We start from the raw sequence: 26,363 nt of genomic DNA, 5'->3' as shown, positions 1-26,363 counted from the left end.
GTTCATGTATATCTTTATCCAGAGTGTTATTAACCTGGCCTGGCTTTGGACTTTAAGTCGCCAGGATATAATGATCATATGCTTAGAGCTTTCTGCTCAAGTTTTGGGATATCACCCCTTGCTGCATGCGGTATTATAAGCCGGCAGTATGAATATATTGAACAGGGCATTGTGCTTCTATCTATAGGCTATTTCCTTTACCACATGACTTATGATAAGTCTGCAGAGTGAACAAATATGACAGGTATGATAGTTATTTCGTTATATAAGGTTTTTTTTATAAACTGGCCCTGATTATGGGCTGATCAATCCTTAGTGATTTTTTATATATGGGGTATCATGACCCGCCCTGGGGTAAACCGCCAGGGTACTTGTTGTCTGTTTATATGCAGGGAAAAATGACAAACCAGATCTGCATAATTGTTCATACCACAAAGCATAAGGGACGGATTTCCCAATGATGGATCAGCAGTGTTATGCAAGCAAAAAGTGAATGATGGCATGGTAGATAAGTATTTTACTAGCCTATTACAAGGCAACTGATGGCCCAAAAGAATAATTGTTTTCATAGTTTCATGGAGAACAGACGCTAAGCCGGCCTGTGGCTTAGTGGTCTTGGCCTTGATGAGTTGAAGGTTGTGGATCATACAACACCGGCTCATCCTGTTCTTCTTCACCCGTTGGCTGGAAATCAGTGGTTGCCCAGTTGGTCCCGGTCAAGGCTCTGAATACAGCTTCATCACTTATAAGAGTGGACGAGTCAAGATCAGGGGCGAAAGTGTGCTTACAGATGGGCGGAGTCAGATCATGTGACTCGTGAATCGGCGCCTTGACCTTCTTGTTGTCGGAGTCGTAAACCGACTGGTAATGTGTAAGATTGGTATCTTCAGCTAGCTTACCTGCCAGAGGGCGCATTTCCCTTGCTATGGTGGCAAAGTCTTCTGCGCTAAAGGGCGACCTGTCTTCTTTGACACTGGGGCAGCCAATTGCTAAGTTTGCCGGATCAAGATCAGACTGCCATGCCTTGGACCGGGTTAGTGCAGTGAGTGCACTGGCTCTTGCAGCAGATTTGTTCATCTCTTCGATCCTCAAAGGCATCACAGAAAGCTTCTCCAATGTTTCCTTGATAAGGGTGGAGGGCTGCTTCTTGTGTGCATCTGTGCAGATGACCCATTGCGCGCCTGTATATAATTGCTCTACAAGTGTGTAGGCGGCTTTCAACTTTTTGCGCATGTTTGTGCCAAGGTGGGCAACTCTGGAGCCTACATCAACAAGAAATTTATAAGCCGGATGAATAATGATCTAAATGCATTCAAAGCAAGTACTGAGATGAAACTACTTACAAAAGATGGCAGCAGTCATGGCATTGATTTGATGTTTTAAACCGGCGAGCTCTTCAGCTACCGGCTTAAGAGCCGCTTCAACATCTTCCGCTCTCTTCAACAGAGTTGACTTCTCTGATTCCCAGCTAGCCTGATCAGCTTTGAAATCTTTTTTCAAATTTTCCGTAACTGCTAAGGCAGTGGTCAGTTCAGCTCTGGCTTTGGAAGTTTCTGCTTGCTGGGATTTAATGTTCTCTTGAAGATCGGCAACTTGGGATTCTTTGCTATTAAGCTCAGCCTGAAAGATATAAACAATGAGTAAGGGCGGTTATGAATTTATTTGAAGTCCCAAGCATAATATAAGTATTTTACTTGGCACTTGGGGGCTAATGCACCTTGCTCTTTTTTCAAGACAAGTTTATGATGACCTGATTATCATAGGTTGAGTATAGCCGATTCATGGGGGCTATATAATTAAGTTTCTGGATCTGTATGGTATTGAGACCCGACTTATCTTAACAGATTAAGCCAGCCCTTGAGGGCTACAGACGGAAATCAAAGTGTTATTATCTAAAGACCCGGCTTATCTTGACAGATTAAGCCGGCCCTTGGGGGCTACACATGCAAAGTTGAAGTATTGTTATTGGAAGTCCCGATTTATGTTGAAAGCATAAACCGGACCTTGGGGCTACCGGATTTGATCTATGGAGATTATTGATCAAGTTTACAACACATTCTATTCTATCATATCCAGTAAATTTGGCGGCTAAGGCAAGTATGATTACATGAATAAGAATTGTAGTGTTTACCTCAAAACGCTCCTTCATCAGATTTACCAAGTCGGCTTCATAATCACGGCTGGTGTAAAGGCGGTTTAAATACCCAGAATGAATTTCTTGAGCGCTGAGTTGAGCATAGTTGTCCAGATTGGTTGACCATTTGCCTTTATCAGCAACAAAGAATTCCTCCTTGGCACTGTGTTTTGACAAAACAGTGGGTTGGCCTGGCGCTGTATAACCACGCCCGGTTATAGCAACATCATCATCACCAGCCTTATCTTCAGTGTGTTTGACGGGGCTTGGCGCTTTGGCAGGGCTTGGCGGCTTAGCAGGACTAGCCGGCTTAGCAGGGCTTGGTGGATTGATAGTTGCATCCACATCCATCGGGTCAGCATTAGCGTTGTGATCAACCAGAGGCGGTTCATCAACTATGGCTTCAGGAGCTTCATGAGAGGTTTCTACTAATTGTTGCTCCGGCTCAGAAGGATTCTCAGGAGTTTTCATCACCTTCACCTTCTTGCTGGGCTTGGCCATGGCCCTGTAAATGAAACACAAGGCAAGGTTAGCACAACAGTTGAGTATATGATTGAAAGTAAAGGTTTGTTAACATTACCCTGGCACCAGTTTGAAGGCCGGGACATGAGTTCCTGTTGAATCGCCAGAGAAGGAATGAGATGTTCCCAGATAATTTGAATCGGAGGGATTAAGAGGTTGTCGGTAAAGACTGGCCCTGGGATAAATTAAGTCGGAAGTGGTTGAGACCTCTCGAGGACGCTTGCGAGGGGCAAGGTGTTTGGTAAGCCGGAAGAGAGGATCCCGCTTTCGCTGTTCTGGGTCGTACGGCGAGCTTCATGTTGTTGCTTCTTCAAAATATAGTTGGGATCCAGATAAGCTAAAGGATGAGAAAGCCTTACTTTCCGGTTTGCTCGGCGATTTTTTTTGTTTTGGCACAGACTCTGAGCTGGAGGAAAGAACAATTACCTCATCATCCCCTACACGGCTGCCTTAGGCTTCCTCCTGATAACAATCATTGTCAATGAGTTGTATAAAAAATGAGCCAAGAGAGTCAAGTTGCTCATCTCAGTCACTAGTCAAAACTGAACATGCCACATATGTAGCCCCCAAGTGCCGGGTTGTCATGCTTGCAGCAACCTGGGACTTGTAATTGCCTTATGCTCATAAAAACTTCAGCCAGTGTAGCCCCCAAGGGCCAGGTCATTATGCAATAATGAGCAAGGACTTTGTAGATATAATCATGTAGACTTGAACAACAACGTGTAGCCCCCAAGGACCGGCTCAGTAGGATAATGCTGAGCTGGGACTTTGTATATAATTCATTGATAATAACATCATATGATGTAATCTCCGCCATGGGGCTTGAACCCACGTCCACAAGGTTAAGAGCTTTGTACTCTACCAACTAAGTAGTGGATCTTTCAATATAATGGATTAAGGCTTGTGTACCCTGAATATTTAACAGGAGCAATTGGTAGCCTCCAAGGGCTGGCTCATTACAATGTGATGAGTCGGGTCTTCAATAAGTTGAGCGAAAAATGACTTTGCATTAGCCCCCAAGTATCATGGTGCATGCTGGTAGTGACATGGGACTTGCATATTTGACGTAATCTCAAATTGAATAATGTAGCCCCCAAGTGCTGGGTCGTAAGCCCGCAGCGACTCGGGACTATTCCCTCCATTGTAAAATAAATCATGTCCATTGATAAAATAATAGCCATTGCACCGAAGCGACTTTCAAGACCATATCAATGCAGTAAGGGTGATAACCCCAAAACTTAGAAGACAATGCTTCCAAGTATTTAATATCATCATATAGTGGTGACTTATCATCCAAAGCCAGGCCGGGTTAACAGAAACCACGGGTATGCTTCAAATATGAGCTATGAGAACTGAGGCTACATGGCCTGAATCACTTTAAACCATAAGGAAAGATAGTATAAAAAGAACCGAAAAACTATTCAAAAAAATCAAGCCAAAAAGAGAAAAAAATGAGGCTATGCTTCAAATACGAGCAGGAAGCCGGACCAAAAGGGTTAATAGCTATGATTCGAATATGATCAGGAAGCCCCCAAATGGTTTTTGGCATTGCGCCGATCAAAGGGGTACTGGCAGCTATGATTCGAATATGATCAGGAAGCCCCCTAGTGACCATAATGGTTAATGGCTATGATTCGAATACAATCAGGAAGCCGGACCAAAAGGGTTAATGGCTATGATTCGAATACGACCAAGCCCCCAAGTGGTTTGTGATGTTTAATGACTATGGTTCGAATACGACCAGGAAGCCGGACCAAGAGGGTTAACGGCTATGATTCGAATACGATCAAGCCCCCTAGTGATCAAAGTGTTTTAACAGCTATGGTTCGAATACGACCAGGAAGCCGGACCAAAGGGTTAATAGCTATGATTCAAATACGACCAAGCCCCCAAATGATCAAAGTGTTTAATGGCTATGGTTTAAATATGACCAGGAAGCCGGGCCAAAAGGGTTAATGGCTATGATTCGAATACGATTAAGCCCCCAAGTGATCAAAGTGTTTAATGGCTATGATTCGAATACGACCAGGAAGACGGACCAAAAGGGTTAACGGCTATGATTCGAATACGATCAAGCCCCCAAGTGATCATTGAGGTAGGGTACCTATGTTTGAGTTGTGCTTTGCAACAGACTCTCTTTGGTCCCTACATTTTTTTCTAAGAACTCGAGCTTTGCGAGAGATAAATTCTTCTTGAGCCAGAATTTTAAACCGGATATTGAGAGCTTCAAAACTTTGTGAGAGACAAATTTTTCTTGAGTCAGATATTAAACCAGATATTTGAGATCTTCAGTGAGAGACAGATTTCCCTTGAGCCGGATTTTAAACCGGATATTTGAGAGCTTCAGTGAGAGACAGATTTCCATTTTGCTGTAAACAACTTGTCCTGCATTGGAGAACTTGCAAGCCAGAGTAATTTCTATTTTAAAGAAAGCAATATATAATATAAAAATATACTAGATGGATTTCACCTGATACGTCAGGCCAGCATTTATCCACCGTGGAATTGATGATCACCACGGTGAAGCTAAAATCAATCATGGCCGAGTCAGCTGCGGGCATGAACAGATGAACCGGCCGCGGCGTTGTAAGCCAGCGCGGTCGGGCGAGGCAATTGCAGGTGCTGTAAGCCGCGCGAACGAGCGAGTCAACCGCATCATGGCATGGTCAGATGCTAGCACATGATAATGGTGGCACGAGCTATACATCGATGATATGATCATCACTCTTGCAGTGAACAATTGTCCTGTGTAAACAACATTGCAGACCGAGGCAAAGATAAATTGTTCTTTGACAAAAACAATATATGCTAAAAAAACTTAGATGTATATCACCTGATTTGTTCGGATGACAAATGAGTCATATATAGCATCATCGCATCACCTCTGATAACTCCAGCGGTTATTGAGCCAAACTCTCAAGGCCGCGGCGGAGGTGGCGGCTCAGAACATGCTCTCCAGGTCGTGTTTGATTAATCCGACTCTCCGTTTTTTAAGCACTTTGACCATTTTAACTTTCTTGTCTCTCAACTGGCCTCCTTTTATCTGTTTTTTCTTCAACCAACAGAAGTAAAGCAACATGGTGCGGGAGCGCGACAGTGAAGTGAACCGGCACGGCGATTTGAGGAAACAGCATGAGGCCGTGGCAACTCACGGCGCAGGGGACTCAACGGGGCGGCTCATGCGAAGTGAGGTGGCTTTAAAAGGTGGAAGACACGGCTTTATCGCAGTGCGAGTTGCGCGGGCGGGACAAGATGAAGCGGAAACAGCGAGCCACGGTGACAGCTGGGGATGGAGGCGATTTGGTGGGGCGAAGCGCCAGCGGCTCTGGCCAGCGGCGACTCACGGCCATGGTGACCTTGACACGCGGGCGAAGAATCGGGGCGACACAACCCGAGCGGCTCACGGCAACGCCGGCGAGGGGGAGGCCACGGGGGTGAAACCACGAAGAGGCATCTGCGAGGCAGAGTCGTGGCAGAACAGCATCAGCGACGGCTCGAGGTCACCCACGACGGGGCGGCCCGTGGGGTCGCATTGGTCACGGCGAGTCGTCAAGGCGAGGGGAAAACACCCGGCGGCTCTTGGCAACAAAGCCGGCGGCTCTCAGGTCCAGCAGAAGTGAGGTGGGGCCTGGTGATGGCGAGTCACGACGGCGATTCAGGAGGAAACCTGAGGTGGCTTGGTGATGGCAACTTGGCAGTTGCGGCTGCTTGAGGCCGTAAAGATGGCGGAGGAGTCTCAAAAGCATGCACGGCGGCTCGGCGCGTCACGAGCCCGTGCAGAGAAGCAGGGGAATGGTCGCTGCGGCTGTTGAATGGCGGACTCGAAGACGGCCCATCGCGGCCCTTTGCAGATGGTGGCGGCTTAGGCGTGATGGAGACAGCGTCCCAGCATAGATGCAGTGCAGGCGGGGCGCCGGCGGGTCGTGGCGACTCGGTGGCGCTCAAGCAGGAGCAACTCGGATGGCCATTGATACGTCTCCAACGTATCTACTTTTCCAAACACTTTTGCCCTTGTTTTGGACTCTAACTTGCATGATTTGAATGAAACTAACCCGGACTAACGCTGTTTTCAGCAGAACTGCCATGATGTTGTTTTATGTGTAGAAAGCAAAAGTTCTCGGAATGTCCTGAAAATCCACGGAGGCACTTTTTGGAAAATATAAAAAATACTGGCGAAAGAATCAAGACCAGGGGGCCCACACCCTGTCCACGAGGGTGGGGGCGCGCCCCCTCCCCCTGGGCGCGCCCCCTGTCTCGTGGGCCCCCTGGACCTCCACCGACCTCAACTCCAACTCCATATATTCACGTTCGGGGAGAAAAAATATCAGAGAGAAAGTTTCATCGCGTTTTACGATACAGAGCCGCCGCCAAGCCCTAATCTCTCTCGAGAGGGCTGATCTGGAGTCCGTTCGGGGCTCCGGAGAGGGGGATTCGTCGCCGTCGTCATCATCAACCATCCTCCATCACCAATTTCATGATGCTCACCGCCGTGAGTGAGTAATTCCATCATAGGCTTGCTGGACGGTGATGGGTTGGATGAGATTTACCATGTAATCAAGTTAGTTTTGTTAGGGTTTGATCCCTAGTATCCACTATGTTCTGAGATTGATGTTGCTATGCTTAATGCTTGCCACTAGGGCCCGAGTGCCATGATTTCAGATCTGAACCTATTATGTTTTCATGAATATATGTGTGTTCTTGATCCTATCTTGCAAGTCTATAGTCACCTATTATGTGTTATGATCCGACAACCCCGAAGTGACAATAATCGGGATACTTCTCGGTGATGACCGTAGTTTGAGGAGTTCATGTATTCACTATGTGCTAATGCTTTGTTCCGGTTCTCTATTAAAAGGAGGCCTTAATATCCCTTAGTTTCCGCTAGGACCCCGCTGCCACGGGAGGGTAGGACGAAAGATGTCATGCAAGTTCTTTTCCATAAGCACGTATGACTATTTACGGAATACATGCCTACATTACATTGATGAACTGGAGCTAGTTCTGTGTCACCCTATGTTATAGCTATTACATGAGGAACCGCATCCGGCATAATTATCCATCACTGGTCCATTGCCTACGAGCTTTTCACATATTGTTCCTCGCTTATTTACTTTTCCGTTGCTATTGTTACAATCACTACGAAAGCCAAAAATATTACTTTTGCTACTGTTACCTATATTATCATATTACTTTGCTACTAAATACTTTGCTGCAGATACTAAGTTATCCAGGTGTGGTTGAATTGACAACTCAACTGCTAATACTCAAGAATATTCTTTGGCCCCCCTTGTATCGAATCAATAAATTTGGGTTGAATACTTTACCCTCGAAAGTTGTTGCGGTCCCCTACACTTGTGGGTTATCAAGACTAATTTTTGGCGCCGTTGCCGAGGAGCATAGCTCTATTCTCTGAGTCACTTGGGATTTATATCTATTGATCACTATGAAGAACTTGAAAGACGCAAAAACTACGATTTATCCCTCAACTACGAGGGGAGGTAAGGAACTGCCATCTAGCTCTGCACTAGATTCTCCTTCTATTTTGAGTAAGCTTGCGACACCTAAACCTGCTACTGCTATGAATTCTGATATGTCGCATGTTATTGATGATGCCACTTCTGCTATGCATGATACTCATGATGAAACTACTTCTGTGTGTGATACTACTTTGCCATTAGGTGAATTTCTTGATGAACAACTTGCTAGAGTTAGGGGGAATGAAATTATTAAAGATGCTATTATTGATGATAGTGATGATGAAAATTCTCCCAATGATTATGAATTGCCTGTTGTTACTGAGGTTTATGTTATGAATGAAGAAGCTGCTAGAGCTATCTTTGCTTGCAATGATAGATATGATCTTAAGAAGTTATTAGCTAAATGGAAGCAGCAGTCTCTTAATGCTAGAATGAAACCTGACCCTGCTTTTGCTACTTCACCTATCTATGTTACTGATAAGGATTATGAATTCTCTGTTGATCCTGAAATTATTACTTTAGTTGAATCTGATCCTTTTTATGGCCTTGAATCTGAAACTGTTGTGGCACATTTTACCAAGTTGAATGATATAGCTACCCTGTTTACTCATGATGATAAATCTCGCTATTATTATATCCTTAAGATATTTCCTTTCTCATTAAAGGGTGATGCCAAGACTTGGTATAATTCTCTTGCTCCTGGTTGTGTGCGTAGTCCCCAGGATATGTTTTGTTACTTCTTTGCTAAATATTTCCCTGCTCATAAGAAACAAGCTGCCTTGTGGGAAATATATAACTTTGTGCAAATCAAAGAAGAGAGTCTCCCACAAGCTTGGGTGAGGCTTCTCCGATTACTTAATGCTTTGCCTGATCATCCTCTTAAGAAAAATGAAATACTTGATATCTTTTATAATGGACTAACCGATGGTTCCAAGGACTACTTGGATAGTTGTGCTGGTTGTGTTTTCAGGGAAAGAACAGTCGACGAAGCTGAATTATTATTGAATAATATGTTGACTAATGAAAATAATTGGACTCTTCCTGAGCCAATTCCTGAGGCAATTCCTGAACCAATTGAGCCAACTCCCGAGCCTATTCCTAAACCCACTCCGAAGAAGAGAGGTGTTTTATTTCTCAGTCCTGAAGATATGCAAGAGGCAAAGAAATCAATGAAAGAAAAAGGTATAAAAGCTGAAAATGTTAAGAATTTACCACCTATTGAAGAAATACATGGTCTTAATATACCGCCTGTTGAAGAATCACATTGTCTTGATAGCCCGGCACAGGTAGTAAAGGTAAATTCTCTCTATAGATATGGTAAAGTTGAAATCCCCTCTACTAAATTTCATAGCCCATGCTTAGATGAATTTGATGACTTTATGGCTAGACAAGAAAGTTTTAATGCTTATGTTGGTAGAGAGTTAAAGAATAATGCTTTCAAGATAGGACGCGTGAGCGATAATATGGCTAGAGTTAAAGGTGAACTCAAACTCGTTAGCAAATATGCTTCTATGGTTGCTACTCAAGCTGAGCAAGTACTTAAAGCTCAAAATGATTTGCTTGATGAATTAAATAATAAAAATGACTTTGCTGTTAGAGTGGCTACTAGAACTAGTAGAATGACTCAGGAACCTTTGTATCCCGAAGGCCACCCTAAGAGAATCGAGCAAGATTCTCAGATAAATAATTTAGAGGCATCTAGTTCTTCTAAAAATAAGAAAAAGAAAAACGATAGGACTTTGCATGCTTCTAGTGAACCTACTATAGACACACCTGAGAATCCCAATGATATCTCTATCTCTGATGCTGAAACACAATCAGGTGATGAACATGAACCTAGTGATAATGTTAATGATAATGTTCATGTTGATGCTCAACCTAGCAAAAACAATGAAGTAGAGATTGAACCTGCTGTTGATCTTGATAACCCACAATCAAAGAATCAACGTTATGATAAGAGAGATTTTGTTGCTAGGAAGCACGGTAAAGAAAGAGAACCATGGGTTCAGAAACCCATGCCCTTTCCTCCTAAACCATCCAAGACAAAGGATGAGGAGGATTTTGAGCGCTTTGCTGAAATGATTAGACCTATCTTCTTACGTATGCGCTTAACTGATATGCTTAAAGTAAATCCTTATGCTAAGTATATGAAGGATATCATTACAAACAAAAGAAAGATAATGGAAGCTGAAATTTCCACCATGCTTGCTAATTACACTTTTAAGGGTGGAATACCAAAGAAACTTGGAGATCCGGGTGTACCAACTATACCATGCTCTATTAAAAGAAATTATGTTAGAACTGCTTTATGTGATCTTGGAGCCGGTGTTAGTGTTATGCCTCTCTCTTTATATCGTAGACTTCAATTGAATAAATTGACACCTACTGAAATATCTTTGCAAATGGCCGATAAATCAACTGCTATACCTGTCGGTATTTGTGAGGATGTGCCTGTTGTGGTTGCAGATGTCACTATCTTAACGGACTTTGTTATTCTTGATATTCTCGAGGACGATAGTATGTCTATTATCCTTGGTAGACCCTTTTTGAATATTGCAGGGGCTCTTATTGATTGCAACAAAGGCAATGTCACTTTTCATGTTAATGGTAATGAGCATACGGTACACTTTCCGAGGAAACAATATCAAGTTCATAGTATCAACTCTATTGGAAAAGTTCCAACTATCATTATTGGAGGTTTTGAATTTCCTCTCCCAATTGTCAAGAAAAAGTATGATATTCTTATTGTTGGGGATTTTCATATCCCCGTTGAGGTAACTTAGTGTTATTCGAAATTTCTCCGGTTCCGTGTTATTCGGAATGAGTTTGTTAACAAGACTTGATCAACCTTGTTAGTGGATTCATTTTGATGATCACGAGATGGATGAAACTAGAAGGCACAACCTTGTGTACCCTCTTTTTACTTTCTGTTATTTAGAATAAATAAAGCAAAAATAACATTATCCGTCTGTTTTCTGAATTATCCGTGCATTAAAAAAATATCCCGAAAATAAAAGTGCTCCAAATGCCCTGCAAATTAGTATGATTTTTTATGGAATATTTGAGGATTTTAGGCACTGAAATCACTGCAAGAGGGGCAAGCACCAGGCCACGAGAGTGGAGGGCGCACCCCCCTGTCTCGTGGGCCCCTGGTGGCCCCCTCCACTTATGCCAGCACCCACACACTTCATGTTCTACCCAAAAAAAATCCCCATCCAGCTCAAGCACGAGTTCTAGCTCATTTTGCTGCGATTTTCGATCTCCTTGCTCAAAGCTCCATTCACAAAACTACTTTGGGAGATTGTTGCTTGGTATGTGACTCCTCCATTGGTCCAATTAGTTTTTGTTCTAGTGCTTTATTCATTGCAAATTTTTGCCGCATAGGTGACCATGTTCTTGAGCTTGCATGTTAAATTTATGAGGTCCCAAGCAATTCTAATGCATGATATAGGCTCTAGGCACTTGTAGGAGTAGTTGCTACCAATCTTGTTTAGTTTTATTCACTTTTATTTTGAAGTTACTAAAATTTCAGAAATTTTAAGAAAATGTTAAGGAAACTTTTCAGGGGCTCTTCTAGCCAAGGCTCTCAAGAAAAACACGCTAAAGAGAAGGAAAAGGCCAAGTATAATCTTCCTCGCTTAGCGGAAGTACGGTCGTGTGAATGGCCATGCGATGATTTCTTGAAAGAAGCTGGAATTCATGAAGATTTTTATTCTTTGATCGAGAATGCAGGCCTCACCGGTTTCCTCCACGACCGGATCGATCAGTATCTCTTACTCACCAATACTTTCGTGCAATTTTTTTATTATTATCCTAAGAAGTCACCGCCTTCAGTATCATTTCATTTATATGATAAATTCAGAGAAATGTCTTGACGTAATTTTTGCGCGGTAGGTAGGATACCCTATGAGGGAGAATTAGAGGAACCCCATCGTAAAGATGTGGGATGGCTTTGTTAACACTATCGCTGTAGAGGAGCCAAAGAAGGGTTCCGAGGCGAAAATCTCTAGCATACACTTTCCTGTTTTACGCTACTTTGTCATATTTGCTAGTAGATGCTTGATTGGTCGTGGAAATAGTGGAAACTTTAGTGTTCTTGATATTATCATTCTTCAACATGCCTTGCTTGGAGATAATAGTTTTAGTATGGGTGCCGTCATTGCTAAACGGCTAGGCCTGAATCGTACAAAAGGCCCCATATTTGAAGGTATCTATGCTTCATGTCTTGCTAGACATTTTCAGATACCTATTAGGCACCATGAGAAAGAGGAGACAAAATTGCCTCCTCACATTTTAAATTACAAGAGCATGGTAGCCCAAAAGTTTATTGTTGACAACGAAGAGAAGATGCTTTTATATAACCTTAGATTTAATAAGAAACACAATGAGACTATTATTTTGCCTGCGCCTCTGTTGTTCGATTTGCTTGCAAATAATTTTCTTGTCACGCCGGAGGCGGTGTATGCTCATCGAGCCCAAGCATCCACTCCAGAACCTGAACCCGAGCCGGAACCTGCACTGGACCCTTATCGTGCATCATCTTTCCAGTGGGATCCGGAGATGACGAGCTAGTGGTATCCTGATTACACTTCCCAGTACACCGGGAAGAGTAGCAGCGGTCCTTGGTACTAGACCAACTTAGGCAAAAAGCCTAAGTTTGGGGGAGTACATATTTCTCACCGACTTTACATTCATGTTCACACACTAGTCGTCGGTGCTCATACTCTTTCATTGTATTATCCATGCTAGTTTAAATTCCTTTTTCTCGCTTTCTTCTTGTGTGTTTGATAAACCTTAAGAAAAACCAAAAAAATAGTTAGTTTAATCTCCATGCTTGTAGTAGAAATTAAAATGAAAACCCAAAAAGATTTCTAGTTCTTCTTTTACTTGTTGGGAGCTTTCCCGTGTAAATAGTTTTATTTTTTTTCTTTCCTTTGGGGGTCGAGAAGACCATATTAAAAATGTTTAGTGGCTCTCATATGCATGATTGTTTATTTAACTTAGAGCCCATATTACCTGTCTTCTCTCTTGAGTTGAATGCTTGCAGATTCCAGCTTAGTCCATTGCACGTGCACTATTATTATACACATCGTTCAGTCATGCAAGTGAAAGCAATAATGACGATATATGATGGACTTATTGAGATGAGAAAAGATGGTATGAACTCAACCTCTCTTGCTTTTGTAAATATGATAAATTCATCGTTTCTGATTCAGCTTATTATGAGGTAAACATATTTGCAATGACATTTAGAGATTATAATTGCTTGTGCCATGCTTGATTAGCTATGAGTTATAATGGTTTACACCAACATGCTATTAGAATAATTATGATGTGGTATAATGGGATGGTATCCTCCTTTGAATGAACTAGATGACCAGTTGCGCCAATGGCGCAAAGGTCGAGAGTAAGCCATGTATTGAAAGAGTGTACATTAATATTATTCGGACACATATTGGAACATATGAAAATAAGTACTTATTGCTGGTAGATAGATACTTAGTAATGATACATAGTGTTCTAAGAAGCTTACGATTAATTATTTACAATGTTATTAGCAAACAAAGTAGATAGTCACATATAGGCGCTATGAAGTGATAAACATTAGACAGAGTCATCGTTGCACCCTTGACCATGGCGCAAAAAGCGAGAGCGAGCCAAGCATTCAAAGTATGTGTATGAGATTGATTTAGAATCAACTTATAAAGATACTTATATTCCATTACATGAAAGCTATGCTTGAAAGAAAATATTCCGATCAATTGGTGATAGCATACATTGGCTTTAAAAGACGGGCTATATTAGCATAGATGAATGGTGTATATAGTGCTTGCCTGTTAACCATTGCTCGAGTCTTGTACCTGCCGTCAACAGGAAGGAAAGAACCTACGACCTAGGCGGACGAACAACCTAGCCGCACACTGCAGACAGGATCAGAGGCCTATAGAGGAACAAAAATAATCAAGCGACTGTATGTAAAACAATAAGCAGATGGTTCACCACTGGGAGAGACTGTATTTGATACATATAACAATTGAGCATATTTTTGGAACACCAAATGGAGCATGAAACAAACATATATAGCAAGCCAAGAAAAGGAGGAATCATGATGCCACAATGAAAAGAGTAAGTCCAATGGACACAACTACAGAAGTACATGTCATAGGACAAGATGCAAAATCTATATATCAATTAGATATAGAAACAAAAACAATAAAGAGTAATCATAATGATCTGGGTATGTTGTAGATTTCCTACTGAAATTATAATTTAATCAATTTAATGTTAAGAGAAATGCAATGAGGAAAGGGCCTGTAACATGGAGTTGGTCCAACCCAGCCTCTCTAATTCATGAAACAGTAAGTTAATTGTCACAGTCTTCTAGTTATTAATGGTCCCGCGTCACTAATCTCAACCAACGCCAAAAGTTTGTGATCCCATGAATGTACTAAGCGATTTCCATCAAGCCTGGACCAGCTCTCTTAGATACCCCTGCCAAAAATAGGAAAATGGAACTATGAATACTCTCAGCTTACACAAAATAAAAAACTATGCAGGACATGATAGACACTTAGAATTGCAAAGTTCATTCGATGTCATAAAGCAAAAGACTAAGAACCATTATGTACCAACCTGGACGTTGCCTCTTACTCCCTCCCTTAGATATCATGGTTCAACAAATAAACCTCTTACTCCCTAGAAATAGTAAATCCTGCCTTCATCAATTACAGGTAGGAGCTTCCAACTGGATTTGAAGGACCATTTGTATTATACTCCCTCTATACCAGTATAAAAAACCACAATCTTTTCACCATCAATAGTTATCCTGCAACATCATTCAACTCTCACATGATTTAGAGAGAGTAGTAATGAAGCACAGATAATAACATTTGTCAGAAAAGAGTAGGAGAGAAACAACAGAGTACAATTTGAATGCTCAGAACAATCAAATTAAACACTACAGGGAAAACTAAGAACAATCAACCTTAACTACTGTAGGGAAGATAAAAGTCGTCTCAAATTAACTGCTATTTACTACTACTATTGTTCAGACTGATTATCAACTACTACAGGAAAAACCAAGAACAATTGACCGCAACTATTGCATGAAAGATAAAGCATTCTCAAATTCTTTGTTGAATGACTCCATCCAGACCAAATGGCCAAGCTGGTCATAAAAAGGGACATAAAAAATGTCGATAGAAGTGAATCAGTAAAAACAAAAACAAAAAACTGTATGCGAATAATCAGGATGGGATGAGTGCTTTTAAGCACCATGTCAAGAACCAGAGCCATGGCGAAAATTCTGGTGATTTCATATGCAAATAAACCTGCAAAAGTAGCAAGATGACTCAGACTGACAAACAAATCTCTTGACAGTGCTCTTTGGCAAGTGCTGCAGAGATGGATAATACTCAATCAGTCTCTATACCAATGTCTCCTGTAGGCTGGGTGTAGTACACAGCTTTTGGGAGCTATAGAGTGTGTTCAGCATAGCATCCAAAATAACCCTTGGTGGAATGTGTACAGGATCCATTAGGAAATCCTAAGATGATTTTATAAATGTTAGATTATCGCTCATAAAAAAGGCCATATAAGGATTATTGCCATTGATCAGTACTATGCATATGTAGTATGGTCAAAGAAGATAGATATGAACAATTTATAATACTGGTGTTAGCTACCATGTCAGACTAAAACTAAAAGAACTTGTTGAGTAATCATAGATAGCAGGAAAGTCTATGTTGGTTGCATTTAATTATTCAGTTTTAGTACAGGTGCTGTTCAAGAATGGCAGAACCATTTTCTACCAAAGCTCACTGTACTAAAGGTGTACTAAAGGCTTATCCAATGCCATAGCAGAGCCGATCAAAGAGGCACTAACGGACAGGGGTCTCGCAAAGTACATCATGAATTTCCATGTCTCAATCTGGCAGTGTAAAACTGTAGGTTCCATGGCTCAAAAAAAGCTAAGTGATTTGAATCTAAAATAAACCTAGGTTTATTACCTATAAGGCCATCCCCAGGAACATCAATCTCTACACCAGCAAGCACATGACCATTCCCGTCGATCTCACACAAGTAAAAAGGCGGAAGCAATGCACATTGTGCTGCCACAGTTCCAAAATTGGAAGAACAAAGGACACCAGAGCACACATTCTAGGTAAACGAAGTAATTGCACAATACGAAGCAGGAAAGAATATATGTAAGCAGAAATAACAGCAGGCAATAGCACCAATAAGAACACACAAAAAAAAAGCAAAATGTCACACCACAAGTTACACACACAGTTAGAACCGGTTAAATTACTTGATTTGCAACAAGTATAAAGAATATAAGTAAAAGAGGAAGTTGGAACCTTAGCAAGTTGATCAGAGGAGTGCAAATACTGGACGATGAACCAGGAGATGAGCTGACTGCTGACACCAACCGTAGAAAAGAAACCCTGCAACAGATGTAGATGCAGGAAAATATGAGAGCTCACTCTCGTAGAGCAAGACCAAGCACATATGCCAAATGGAAAGAGAAAAGCAAACAGACGACATACAAATAGTTCAGGCCAGCATTGAAGGCAGAAACAAGAGCATTAAAGCATAGGGAAAAGGTGCAAGCAGCATACAAACAAAACATACAAACGTGCATATCGTACAGCTGGAAAGGAAATAAGCGATAGAAGACAAACAAAATGGACTCAAACAATAATTACCAAGAGCACACAAATAAATAGTATAAGGTAAGAGGATAAAACATTCCATGCACAATAAAACCGTTCTACCAAGAACGCTAAAGACACTATGTTAGAGGAACAAAATGTATTGAAACAGTAAACAATTAGCAGGGAAAGTACCAATAATAATCACCTTCACAAGATGAAAGAAAGCAGATGAGGCCCTTGACGAGATCAACAGCACCAGAATCCCAAGAACAGACCTAGAAGAAAACAGTTCATAAATCAGGACACAACCAAGCTTTCTACCCACAAGGAAACTCTTCTACCAAGAATGCTAAAAATAGTATATACAACAGCACGAGCAGAAGGGAATAGGACAGATCTTAACCCCAAACAGAAAAAGGATTCTAAGCACGACCGCATTTCATCGAACAGGTAGAAAGCAAGCGGGAAAAAAGTGGCTCACCTCTGACGAAACGTAAATCGCACAGTTCAGACCGACGCAAGAATCAAGAATTAGATCCTGCAAAGAAGAGAGAGGAATCAGTTACACTTGGGTTGTTTTTTCTCTTAAAGAGGATTGAATCCTAACCCTAGAGCGAGAGGAAAAAAGAGAGAAGGAGAGGCAGGGGCGAAGAGGCATACCAGAGGAGGAGCATGAGGAGCAGGCCTCCACGGCCAGAGCGCCGCCGACCGCCATGGGAGAGATTAGATCCTGCAAAGAAGAGAGAGGAATTAGTTACACTTGGGCGGGCGCGTCGCCGCCTGGTCGTCCTCCTTCTCATGCATCTGCCCCTCCCTCTCCTCACGCCCCATGACCCGCGCGCTGGCGCCGACGGGGAGAGGAGCCGCTGATATGGCAAAATGCTAACCTGATCCCCAGCATAGTCGATGAGCAGGCCAACCTTGCTCTGCAGGTCCTGGTCGCCGAATAGCCGGACGCCGTGCCGCAGCAGCTGCAGCGTGGGGTAGATGAACGACAGCAGCCCGCCCGCACCAGCTGCAGCGTGGTGCAGATGAACACGAACAACATTTAACAAATATATATTCACTTCTTAACTAATGGTAAAGAACTGCCATTGATGGATTTAGCAAGCGGTCAATTGGTAAGCTGCGCCTAATTATCAAACGTGATGTCTGTGATCTTATTAAATAATTCCTCTTATACATCGAATATAATTAAGTAGGAAAACCTGTAGGTACCATACCAAATAGATGGTCTACTGTAATCAGCTTGGTATAAACTGGGAAACAATGATCTAACACGTGAAACTAAGCCATTAAAATTGCAGAAATATAATAGATATAGTTCATGGGGGTTTGAAAACATACCAAGCTAGCATTTGAGACATGCAGAAGAGATGTATATCTGTATAAGATACGATTTCTAAACTTACCAAGGTTAGTAAGCCAAGGAACAGAATAGGAATCCCTAATGAACACGCAAAAGGGAAATGAAAAATTACAAATTATGTCATTACTCGCACTCAAACGTAAGTAATTTATTCTTGGACATAAGGCTTCTTTGAGGGAACATGCATAACCTCTCCAACATAGGCCATGAACAAAAATACAATGAAGAGCAGAAGCAAGCATAACCCACCTCGACCAAAGCAACGATCAATCAACAGCAGGAAACACAACCTCGCATTTTGGTCACTACACGCGCATTTTATCAAACAGCTCACAGGCAAGCATAAGAAGTATATCCTAAGATTGATGTTGAAGGCGGATTGGTGGGTAGGAGGACACATAAGGTAGAGATCAAATCAAGAGCAGAAGGAAAAACGATGGGAGAAGCTCACCTTGGCATAGGCCGCCTGCATCCACCGTTGAACGCCATGTCCTGCTGACAGCCGCACAAACAAATATTGGAAGGGGAGCAGGGTACTGAAAGAAAGGGAGTAAAAAAAGGAAGAAGAGAAGAATTGTTGTGTACCTGAAGCCTAAGGCAGACGCTCGGCTGCACCGGCTGCTCCTGCTTATTTTGTTGAGCAGCCATGACGAGGAAGAGGTCGAGCAGAGCATCCGCGTACTGGAGGAGAGACGGTGAGGTAGATGATGAGGCAGCCGTTTTGGGTCTTCGAGCTGCCCGATGCCGATCCCTTCTCCATCGGTCCGCTGTCCGCCTCTCTTGCTGAGCGCCTCCGGATCAATCCAGCTCCGGCCGACTGGCCCTGCCGTCGCCGGCGACATCACCCTGTCCCAGCGTACCTACCTCCTACTCTCCTCCAGTCGTCCCTCCGACTGCGCATCCGTGCGAGCTCCGGCAGCCCTGCTCCCCCTCGACTGCGACGTCGGCGCCCGCCACCCTCCTCTACCGCCCGCCCGCGCTCTCTCTCCCAGCCCGCGTTCGAGGCGAAGTCCATGGGGTGGCCGACGGATCCGGCGACCCATCGGAAGGAGGAGGAGGTGGTTGGAGGGAGCGGCGGCGGGTGAGGACGAGGGAGGGAGGGAGGGAGGGAGGAGCGAGGGGTGCGGGGCTGTGGATTGGGGCGCCGCTTTCTACCTCGCGTGCTACGGTGTTTTTTTTCCTTCGCGTGGTGCACTTCACCCTCACGCGCGGGCACGGTGTGGTGGTCTTTTTTCCCTCGCGTGGTACCGTGCGCTAGGCCTTCGTTGTCACTATCACTCTAGGAGGCTTTATATGTTAGACTATTAGACTATCACTCTAGGAGACTTTATATGTTATATTGAGTCACGACGGTGATTCAGGAGGAAACCTGAGGTGGCTTGGTGATGGCAACTTGGCAGTTGCGGCTGCTTGAGGCCGTAAAGATGGCGGAGGAGTCTCAAAAGCATGCACGGCGGCTCGGCGCGTCACGAGCCCGTGCAGAGAAGCAGGGGAATGGTCGCCGCGGCTGTTGAATGGCGGACTCAAAGACGGCCCATTGCGGTCCTTTGCAGATGGTGGCGGCTTAGGCGTGATGGAGACAGCGTCCCAGCATAGATGCAGTGGAGGCGGGGCGCCGGCGGGTCGTGGCGACTCGGTGGCGCTCAAGCAGGAGCGACTCGGATGGCCATTGATACGTCTCCAACGTATTTACTTTTTCAAACACTTTTGCCCTTGTTTTGGACTCTAACTTGCATAATTTGAATGAAACTAACCCGGACTAACGTTGTTTTCAGCAGAACTGCCATGATGTTGTTTTATGTGTAGAAAGCAAAAGTTCTCGGAATGTCCTGAAAATCCACGGAGGCACTTTTTGGAAAATATAAAAAATACTGGCGAAAGAATCAAGACCAGGGGGCCCACACCCTGTCCACGAGGGAGCGGGCCCCCTGGACCTCCATCGACCTCAACTCCAACTCCATATATTCACGTTCGGGGAGAAAAAATATCAGAGAGAAAGTTTCATCGCGTTTTACGATACAGAGCCGCCGCCAAGCCCTAATCTCTCTCGAGAGGGCTGATCTGGAGTCCGTTCGGGGCTCCGGAGAGGGGGATTCGTCGCCGTCGTCATCATCAACCATTCTCCATCACCAATTTCATGATGCTCACCGCCGTGAGTGAGTAATTCCATCATAGGCTTGCTGGACGGTGATGGGTTGGATGAGATTTACCATGTAATCAAGTTAGTTTTGTTAGGGTTTGATCCCTAGTATCCACTATGTTCTGAGATTGATGTTGCTATGCTTAATGCTTGCCACTAGGGCCCGAGTGCCATGATTTCAGATCTGAACCTATTATGTTTTCATGAATATATGTGTGTTCTTGATCCTATCTTGCAAGTCTATAGTCACCTATTATGTGTTATGATCCGACAACCCCGAAGTGACAATAATCGGGATACTTCTCGGTGATGACCGTAGTTTGAGGAGTTCATGTATTCACTATGTGCTAATGCTTTGTTCCGGTTCTCTATTAAAAGGAGGCCTTAATATCCCTTAGTTTCCGCTAGGACCCCGCTGCCACGGGAGGGTAGGACGAAAGATGTCATGCAAGTTCTTTTCCATAAGCACGTATGACTATTTACGGAATACATGCCTACATTACATTGATGAACTGGAGCTAGTTCTGTGTCACCCTATGTTATAGCTATTACATGAGGAACCGCATCCGGCATAATTATCCATCACTGGTCCATTAACTATGAGCTTTTCACATATTGTTCCTCGCTTATTTACTTTTCCGTTGCTATTGTTACAATCACTACGAAAGCTAAAAATATTACTTTTGCTACCGTTACCTATATTGTCATATTACTTTGCTACTAAATACTTTGCTGCAGATACTAAGTTATTCAGGTATGGTTGAATTGACAACTCAACTGCTAATACTCAAGAATATTCTTTGACCCCCTTGTGTCAAATCAATAAATTTGGGTTGAATACTTTATCCTCGAAAGCTGTTGCGGTTCCCTACACTTGTGGATTATCAGCCATAAATGCGGCGGCTCGGTGGCGCACCTGCTGGCCGTGGTCGTGGCCATAGCACCGAGGGTGTTGATGTAGTCACCGATGGAGGGCGTGACGATGGCTCAAGGAAGAGGCGGATGGCCGGTCGGCGCTCGTGGCGGTGAGCCGGCACAGCAGAGTCAGCGGACTTCGCCAGCGGCGGGTCACATCTACGGCGACTTGGACGCAGCTGTAGCTTGGAGCAGGCAAGACACGCACGGGCGAGTAATGGTGGAGACACAGCCGGCCCCCAAGGCAGCGGCGACTTGGAATAGATGACAACCCGTGCTGCAAAGGAGGCGATGGTGAAGCCAGGGAGGCTCTCCCTCACTATGGTTGAGATGGGCAATGGAGGCGGCTCACGACGCAGCCGGATTATGGCAGAAGCGGAGGCAAGGCTCGTGCAACCCGGCATAGATGCCGGTGCAAACTCCAACAAGTTGATGAAGACCAGTCTTACGAGCAATGGGTTGTGCATGTTGTCCGTCAGGTAGCTTCAGAGCAGAACAATGCCGGATACGGGCTCTTGAATATTGAACGTTGTACCTTGACGGGACTACGGGAGTATAGGTATCAATACTTAGAAGCTTCCTTCACGTGAGATACCAGAATATCAAAAACCTTGGTCCTTGTGTAATTGGGACAGTACGTGGAACCAATACGTATAATTTTGGAGATCCTGTCGGATTTATCTGTCAGGCGTATGGCTCCATATGGGCCTTCCCCTCCAGCGGACTAGCCTTTGTGTGTCGTGTAGCTCACTAGTCTGTTTGCTCGTACGCCTCAAAGACTGGCGCTGTGGTGGTTTAGGCAAGCGGCGGCTTGCAGCCATAGAAATAGCAGCAGTGGGTGGCGGCTCGGAATGACCGCGATGGCTTGACCGGTGGAGGTGCACTCGACGGTGGCTCTGAGTGACCCTGGCGACTCAAGATGGCCCTCTACGGGCTCAAATGCAGCCCACGCTGACAGCGGCTCAAGGCGGAGCAAGTTACGCTGCGTAGCTCGGGTGCAGCCGGCGGAGCGGCCAGAGCAGGGTGCCGGAACGAGGCGTGGTGACTCAAACGGCATGGCAGGCCAGCGAGCGGTGGCAATTTCAGTGTGGTTTCCTGGCGGTCGATGGCGGGTCAACGAGTCCATGGCCGCTCGAAAACGACATGTTCCGGAGATGACTTGAAGTAGGAAAAAACACTCGCGAGCCGTGGCCGAGTCCTCCTCCAAGTCGCGGATGTTTGTTTCCAATTGGTTGGTGTATCAAAAAAATTCCAGTGCCTTCACGTGAGTACTAAACTGGCCACCAGTACTTGGTGTTAATTCTGATTTGATGTTTGGACGTAGCGCATAGTCACAGCAGCAAATTATCGTGGAATAGTCACGCCAGCAAGGCAACAACCTCAGGATTTGATTTGAAACTCGCACACCGGCTCTCGCAGTAGGAAACGGCAATTAAATAGCGGAGTACTCTGAGTCGGTCTCGGTCTCGCCGGATCGTGCTGGCTGTTTTGATGGAAATAAAGCCCACTCAGACGGGTGGATTAACAGGCCGCGTGTGGCGACGTTCATAGAACCCTAGCCTCTTTTGATCTCCAACTTTCTCGATCGCGAGGGCCGACTCAAACTTTTTTAATCTTGACCAATGAACTTGGAGTTGATGTAGATTCTGACCGGCTCTTCTTCGCTGGAAAATTACGAATTTCTTGATCCCTGAGAAAAAATCCCTCCAAGAACTCAACACAAGGCAAGGTTAGCACAACAGTTAAGTATATGATTGAAAGTAAAGGTTTGGTAAAATTACCCTGGCACTGGTTTGAAGGCCGGGAAATGAGTTCATGTTGAGTTGCCAGAGGAGGGATGAGATGTTCCCTGATAATTTGAATCGAAGGGATTAAGAGGTTGTCAGTAAAGACTGGCCCTGGGATAAATTAAGTCGGAAGTGGTTGAGACCTCTGGAGGACACTTGCGAGGGGCAGGGGTGTTTGGTAAGCCGGAAGAGAGGATCCCGCTTCCGCTGTTCCGGTTCGTACGGCAAGCTTTGTGTTGCTGCTTCTTCAAAATAAAGTTGGGATCCAGATAAGCTAAAGGATGAGAAAACCGTACTTTCCGGTTTTCTCAACGAGTTTTTTGTTTTGGCACAGACTCTGAGCTGGAGGAAAGAACAATTACCTCGTCGTCCCCTACACGTCTGGCTTAGGCTTCCTCTCGATAACAATCATTGTCAATGAGATGTATAAAAAATGAGCCAAGAGAGTCAAGTTCTACCTCCGACTCATTATCATCGTCGTCATCATTCAAGTTCTCGACGGGATGGTCTTCTTCTTGGCGGGTGTCGTGGAATAGTCACGGCAGATGTCCTTAGTGTGAGGACTTAGTCGTGAGGCCAACGCATCTATGTGGTAGCTTGAGAGGGGTTGATTGGGACGAGAGACACGAGGCGGATCAACACACAAGACAAGGATTTAGACAGCTTCGGGCCCCGGGAAACATCATCCGCTAATAGCCCTACATGCTGTTTGTGGCTAGGTCTCATTATGCTCATGAGGGAGACGCCGCATAACTGGCTCTCCTCTAGTTGTGTCTAGCCTTAACGATTATTTTCCTGCCCTCCCCTCTTAGGGTGCCCCGCCCCTCCTTATATAAGTTGAAGGAGCGGGTTACATGTAGAGTCAAACTCGGATTAGGACTTAACCTATTTTGATGTCTTACCATGGGCTTCTTAACGTCTTGGGCTTCTTAACGTAAGCCGGCTTACGATCTGACTTACAATCTGGCTTACCATCTGGCTTAACTGTCTGGCTTAACTGTTTGGCTTAACTGTCTAGCTTAACTGTCTGGCTTAATTGTCTACTTTAACTGTCTGGCTTAACTGTCTGGCTTAATTGTCTGGTTTAACTGGTTGCCGGCTTACCATGCTTAACTGTTCGCCGACTTACAATGCTTAACTATCTGCTAGCTTACAATGCTTAACTATCCGCCGGCTTACAATGCTTAACTGTCCGCCGGCTTACAATGCTTAACTGTCCGCCGGCTTATAATCTGTGGGGTCACCAATGAAACACCAAGTCCCAGCCGGGTCATATCTCCGGCCGGATCATATCTCCGGTCGGGTCACACCGCGGGGTATATCTCCGACAGCGGGTCTCTTGGTGACCTTGGTTTTTGTACGAGCCAGTTTGGCCGGCTTATCTTGCGGTTTCTTCTTCCAAAAGGAAGAGTCGGTCTGAAGTCAAAAAGATCATAAGTGTGCAGTATTAATGCAAATATGGTTGAATGAAAAGTGTGCAACACTTACGGCTGGCGGTTTGTTGAATGTGCAGAAAGGGCTAAGACCAGACTTGCTGCAATCTTCCCAAGTTTCCATCGTCAGCGCCTTGGTGTCATCAGTGATTTCTGAGTCAAACAGTTGAATGTCGCAGTGGCGCTGGGGGTCTTTTAAATCACCAGTGTATTTGCACATTAAGTCGGGGCGACGGCTTAATGGAAAGATTCTCCAGGAGACCCAGCACCGGATAAGGTCGATACCGGTTAACCATTTGCCATAAAGGCTCTGAGCTTTGAAAAAGCAGACACGTATTTGGCTCGGTCCTTGGTGGTGATCCGCGGTGGAAGTGGATGAGTGTTGCTAAGCCGGTGATCGCGATAACCCGGCAGAGGATGTATCTCAAAAGTAGAACCAAGTTTGGTTCCAATCTTTTGGATGGCTTGGCGGCTTGGCATATGGGAAGTTGGCTTCTTACCTCTTCTGAATTGAAATTCCACCAACTTCCATGCTGTGGCCATCAGTAAACTATGTCTGGCGGTTTAAATAGTAAAACTCCCTAAACAATTCAACTGTGGATTCCTCCTGAAGATAAGCTTCACATAACACTTGGAAGTTGCAAATATTGGACACAGAGTTGGGTCCAATATATTGAGGGTGAAGTTGGAAGAAATGAAGAACATCGCGGAAAAATTTGGAGCCAGGTGGGCTGAACCCCCGGATCATATGGTTAGTGAAAACAATCACTTCTCCGTCTTTCGGCTTAGGAGGATTTTCTTCGCCAGGGACCCTCCAGTGGATATCCTCTTGTTTTTGGCCAAGGTGTCAGTGGCAAAAAAGTTGTTCAAGTCCTCTTCAGTGACTCGGGACGGGACCCAGTTGCAAGCAGTATATGATTTAGTCATTCTTTGATCTGCAAAGAAGATTATGCCAGTTTAAGATTATGTGGTTAAGGCGGTGGTTGGTTTAAAGACAAACAATGATGAACACGCATGCAAAGATGTTAAGCCGGAGGACAGTATTGAAGTTATGAAAGGCGAGCTCTTGGTGGCTTAAGAGGGGACTAATGGTACCTGGCGGGTTACAGTTTATGAGTTAAGCCGCCACACATCTGACGTGATAATTCCACGACACAACTCCTCACCGACCAGCGAGCCTACAAAGGAATTACACACCCCCGGTGGGGAGCATCATGGAATCGGCGATGGAGATGGGTTGGTGATGACGTAGAACGAAGATCCCCCTCTCCGGCGGACTCCAGATCTGCCCTCCCGAGGAAGAACAGGACTTGGCTAGTTTCAATAGTAAACAAGTTGGGATTTCGTGTGGTGGACCTCGATCTAAAGCTCTGCTCTCCTGCCACCAAGCCTGTAACAATATCAAAGTACAAAGGTTTTCATATGATGAATTGCAGATCGCCATTCTAAAAGAACAATCTTGTCCCTTTATTCCAACTGGGTAAGATTATGATCTGTTGCAAAAACAAATAAGATCAGGAGCATCCCTACACAACAACAAAGAAACTAAACTTGTGAGCACCATGATTCAGAGTGTTTTTTTACATGTATGTTCTAAAACAATGGCTCAGTACTTACCAAAGCCATCCTTGTTCCTCTTCACAAATTTGTGTGCGATGGCGGAAACGTCTTACCCGATGTGGGCAACGTGTACGTGTTTATATAGCAGGGGCGCACCTCCCTGTACAGCGCATACAAAGTTGTTGGAGATTACATCTTGGAGAGAAAGGAAGATCTTAGATAGAGATAAAGCGCAACAACCTAGTCTATCTAACTAGGACTCCTAAAAACCGAAGCAAACAAGATAGGTGCGGCCAGATATAATGCGTGTTTGACACCCCCCCTTAATCACAACTTCATTAAGTTGAGATTATATCTGAAGTTCTCAAA

The 26,363-nt window shown here is 44.4% G+C and overlaps 1 protein-coding gene and 1 long non-coding RNA gene across 9 annotated transcripts; both read right to left on the bottom strand.

Moving 5' to 3' along the window:
* Positions 1–12,392: 12,392 nt before the first annotated feature.
* LOC125509811 lies at positions 12,393–13,213 on the bottom strand. Its single transcript, XR_007284227.1, has 2 exons — positions 13,150–13,213; positions 12,393–12,926 (listed from the first exon to the last, which is right to left on the bottom strand). It is a non-coding gene; the product is annotated as an uncharacterized LOC125509811 (long non-coding RNA).
* A 1,594-nt stretch (positions 13,214–14,807) lies between these two features.
* Positions 14,808–19,345, bottom strand: LOC125509810. Of its 8 annotated transcripts, XR_007284226.1 has the most exons (10): positions 18,745–19,345; positions 18,611–18,654; positions 17,678–17,805; positions 17,451–17,520; positions 17,272–17,328; positions 16,996–17,065; positions 16,494–16,580; positions 15,566–15,679; positions 15,409–15,464; positions 14,808–14,959 (listed from the first exon to the last, which is right to left on the bottom strand). XR_007284226.1 is itself a non-coding variant. In XM_048674838.1 (8 exons), exons 1-5 carry the CDS (start codon positions 18,999–19,001, stop codon positions 17,315–17,317), a joined length of 513 nt encoding a protein of 170 aa, XP_048530795.1. In that variant the 5' UTR covers positions 19,002–19,341; the 3' UTR covers positions 14,810–14,959; positions 16,494–16,580; positions 16,983–17,065; positions 17,272–17,314. The 8 variants fall into 8 exon arrangements, 6 of the variants coding, with proteins under 6 accessions (XP_048530795.1, XP_048530792.1, XP_048530794.1 ...); XR_007284225.1 differs by lacking the exon at positions 14,808–14,959 and having other exon boundaries at positions 15,241–15,464; positions 18,745–19,344; XM_048674838.1 differs by lacking the exons at positions 15,409–15,464; positions 15,566–15,679 and having other exon boundaries at positions 14,810–14,959; positions 16,983–17,065; positions 18,745–19,341.
* Between the last annotated feature and the right edge of the window lie 7,018 nt (positions 19,346–26,363).

Source organism: Triticum urartu, chromosome 5 (assembly GCF_003073215.2).
Source record: "Triticum urartu cultivar G1812 chromosome 5, Tu2.1, whole genome shotgun sequence".
Lineage (NCBI taxonomy): Eukaryota > Viridiplantae > Streptophyta > Magnoliopsida > Poales > Poaceae > Triticum > Triticum urartu.
The sequence above is the reverse complement of the archived record's forward strand: the minus strand, read 5'-3'. Positions and strand labels throughout refer to the sequence as shown.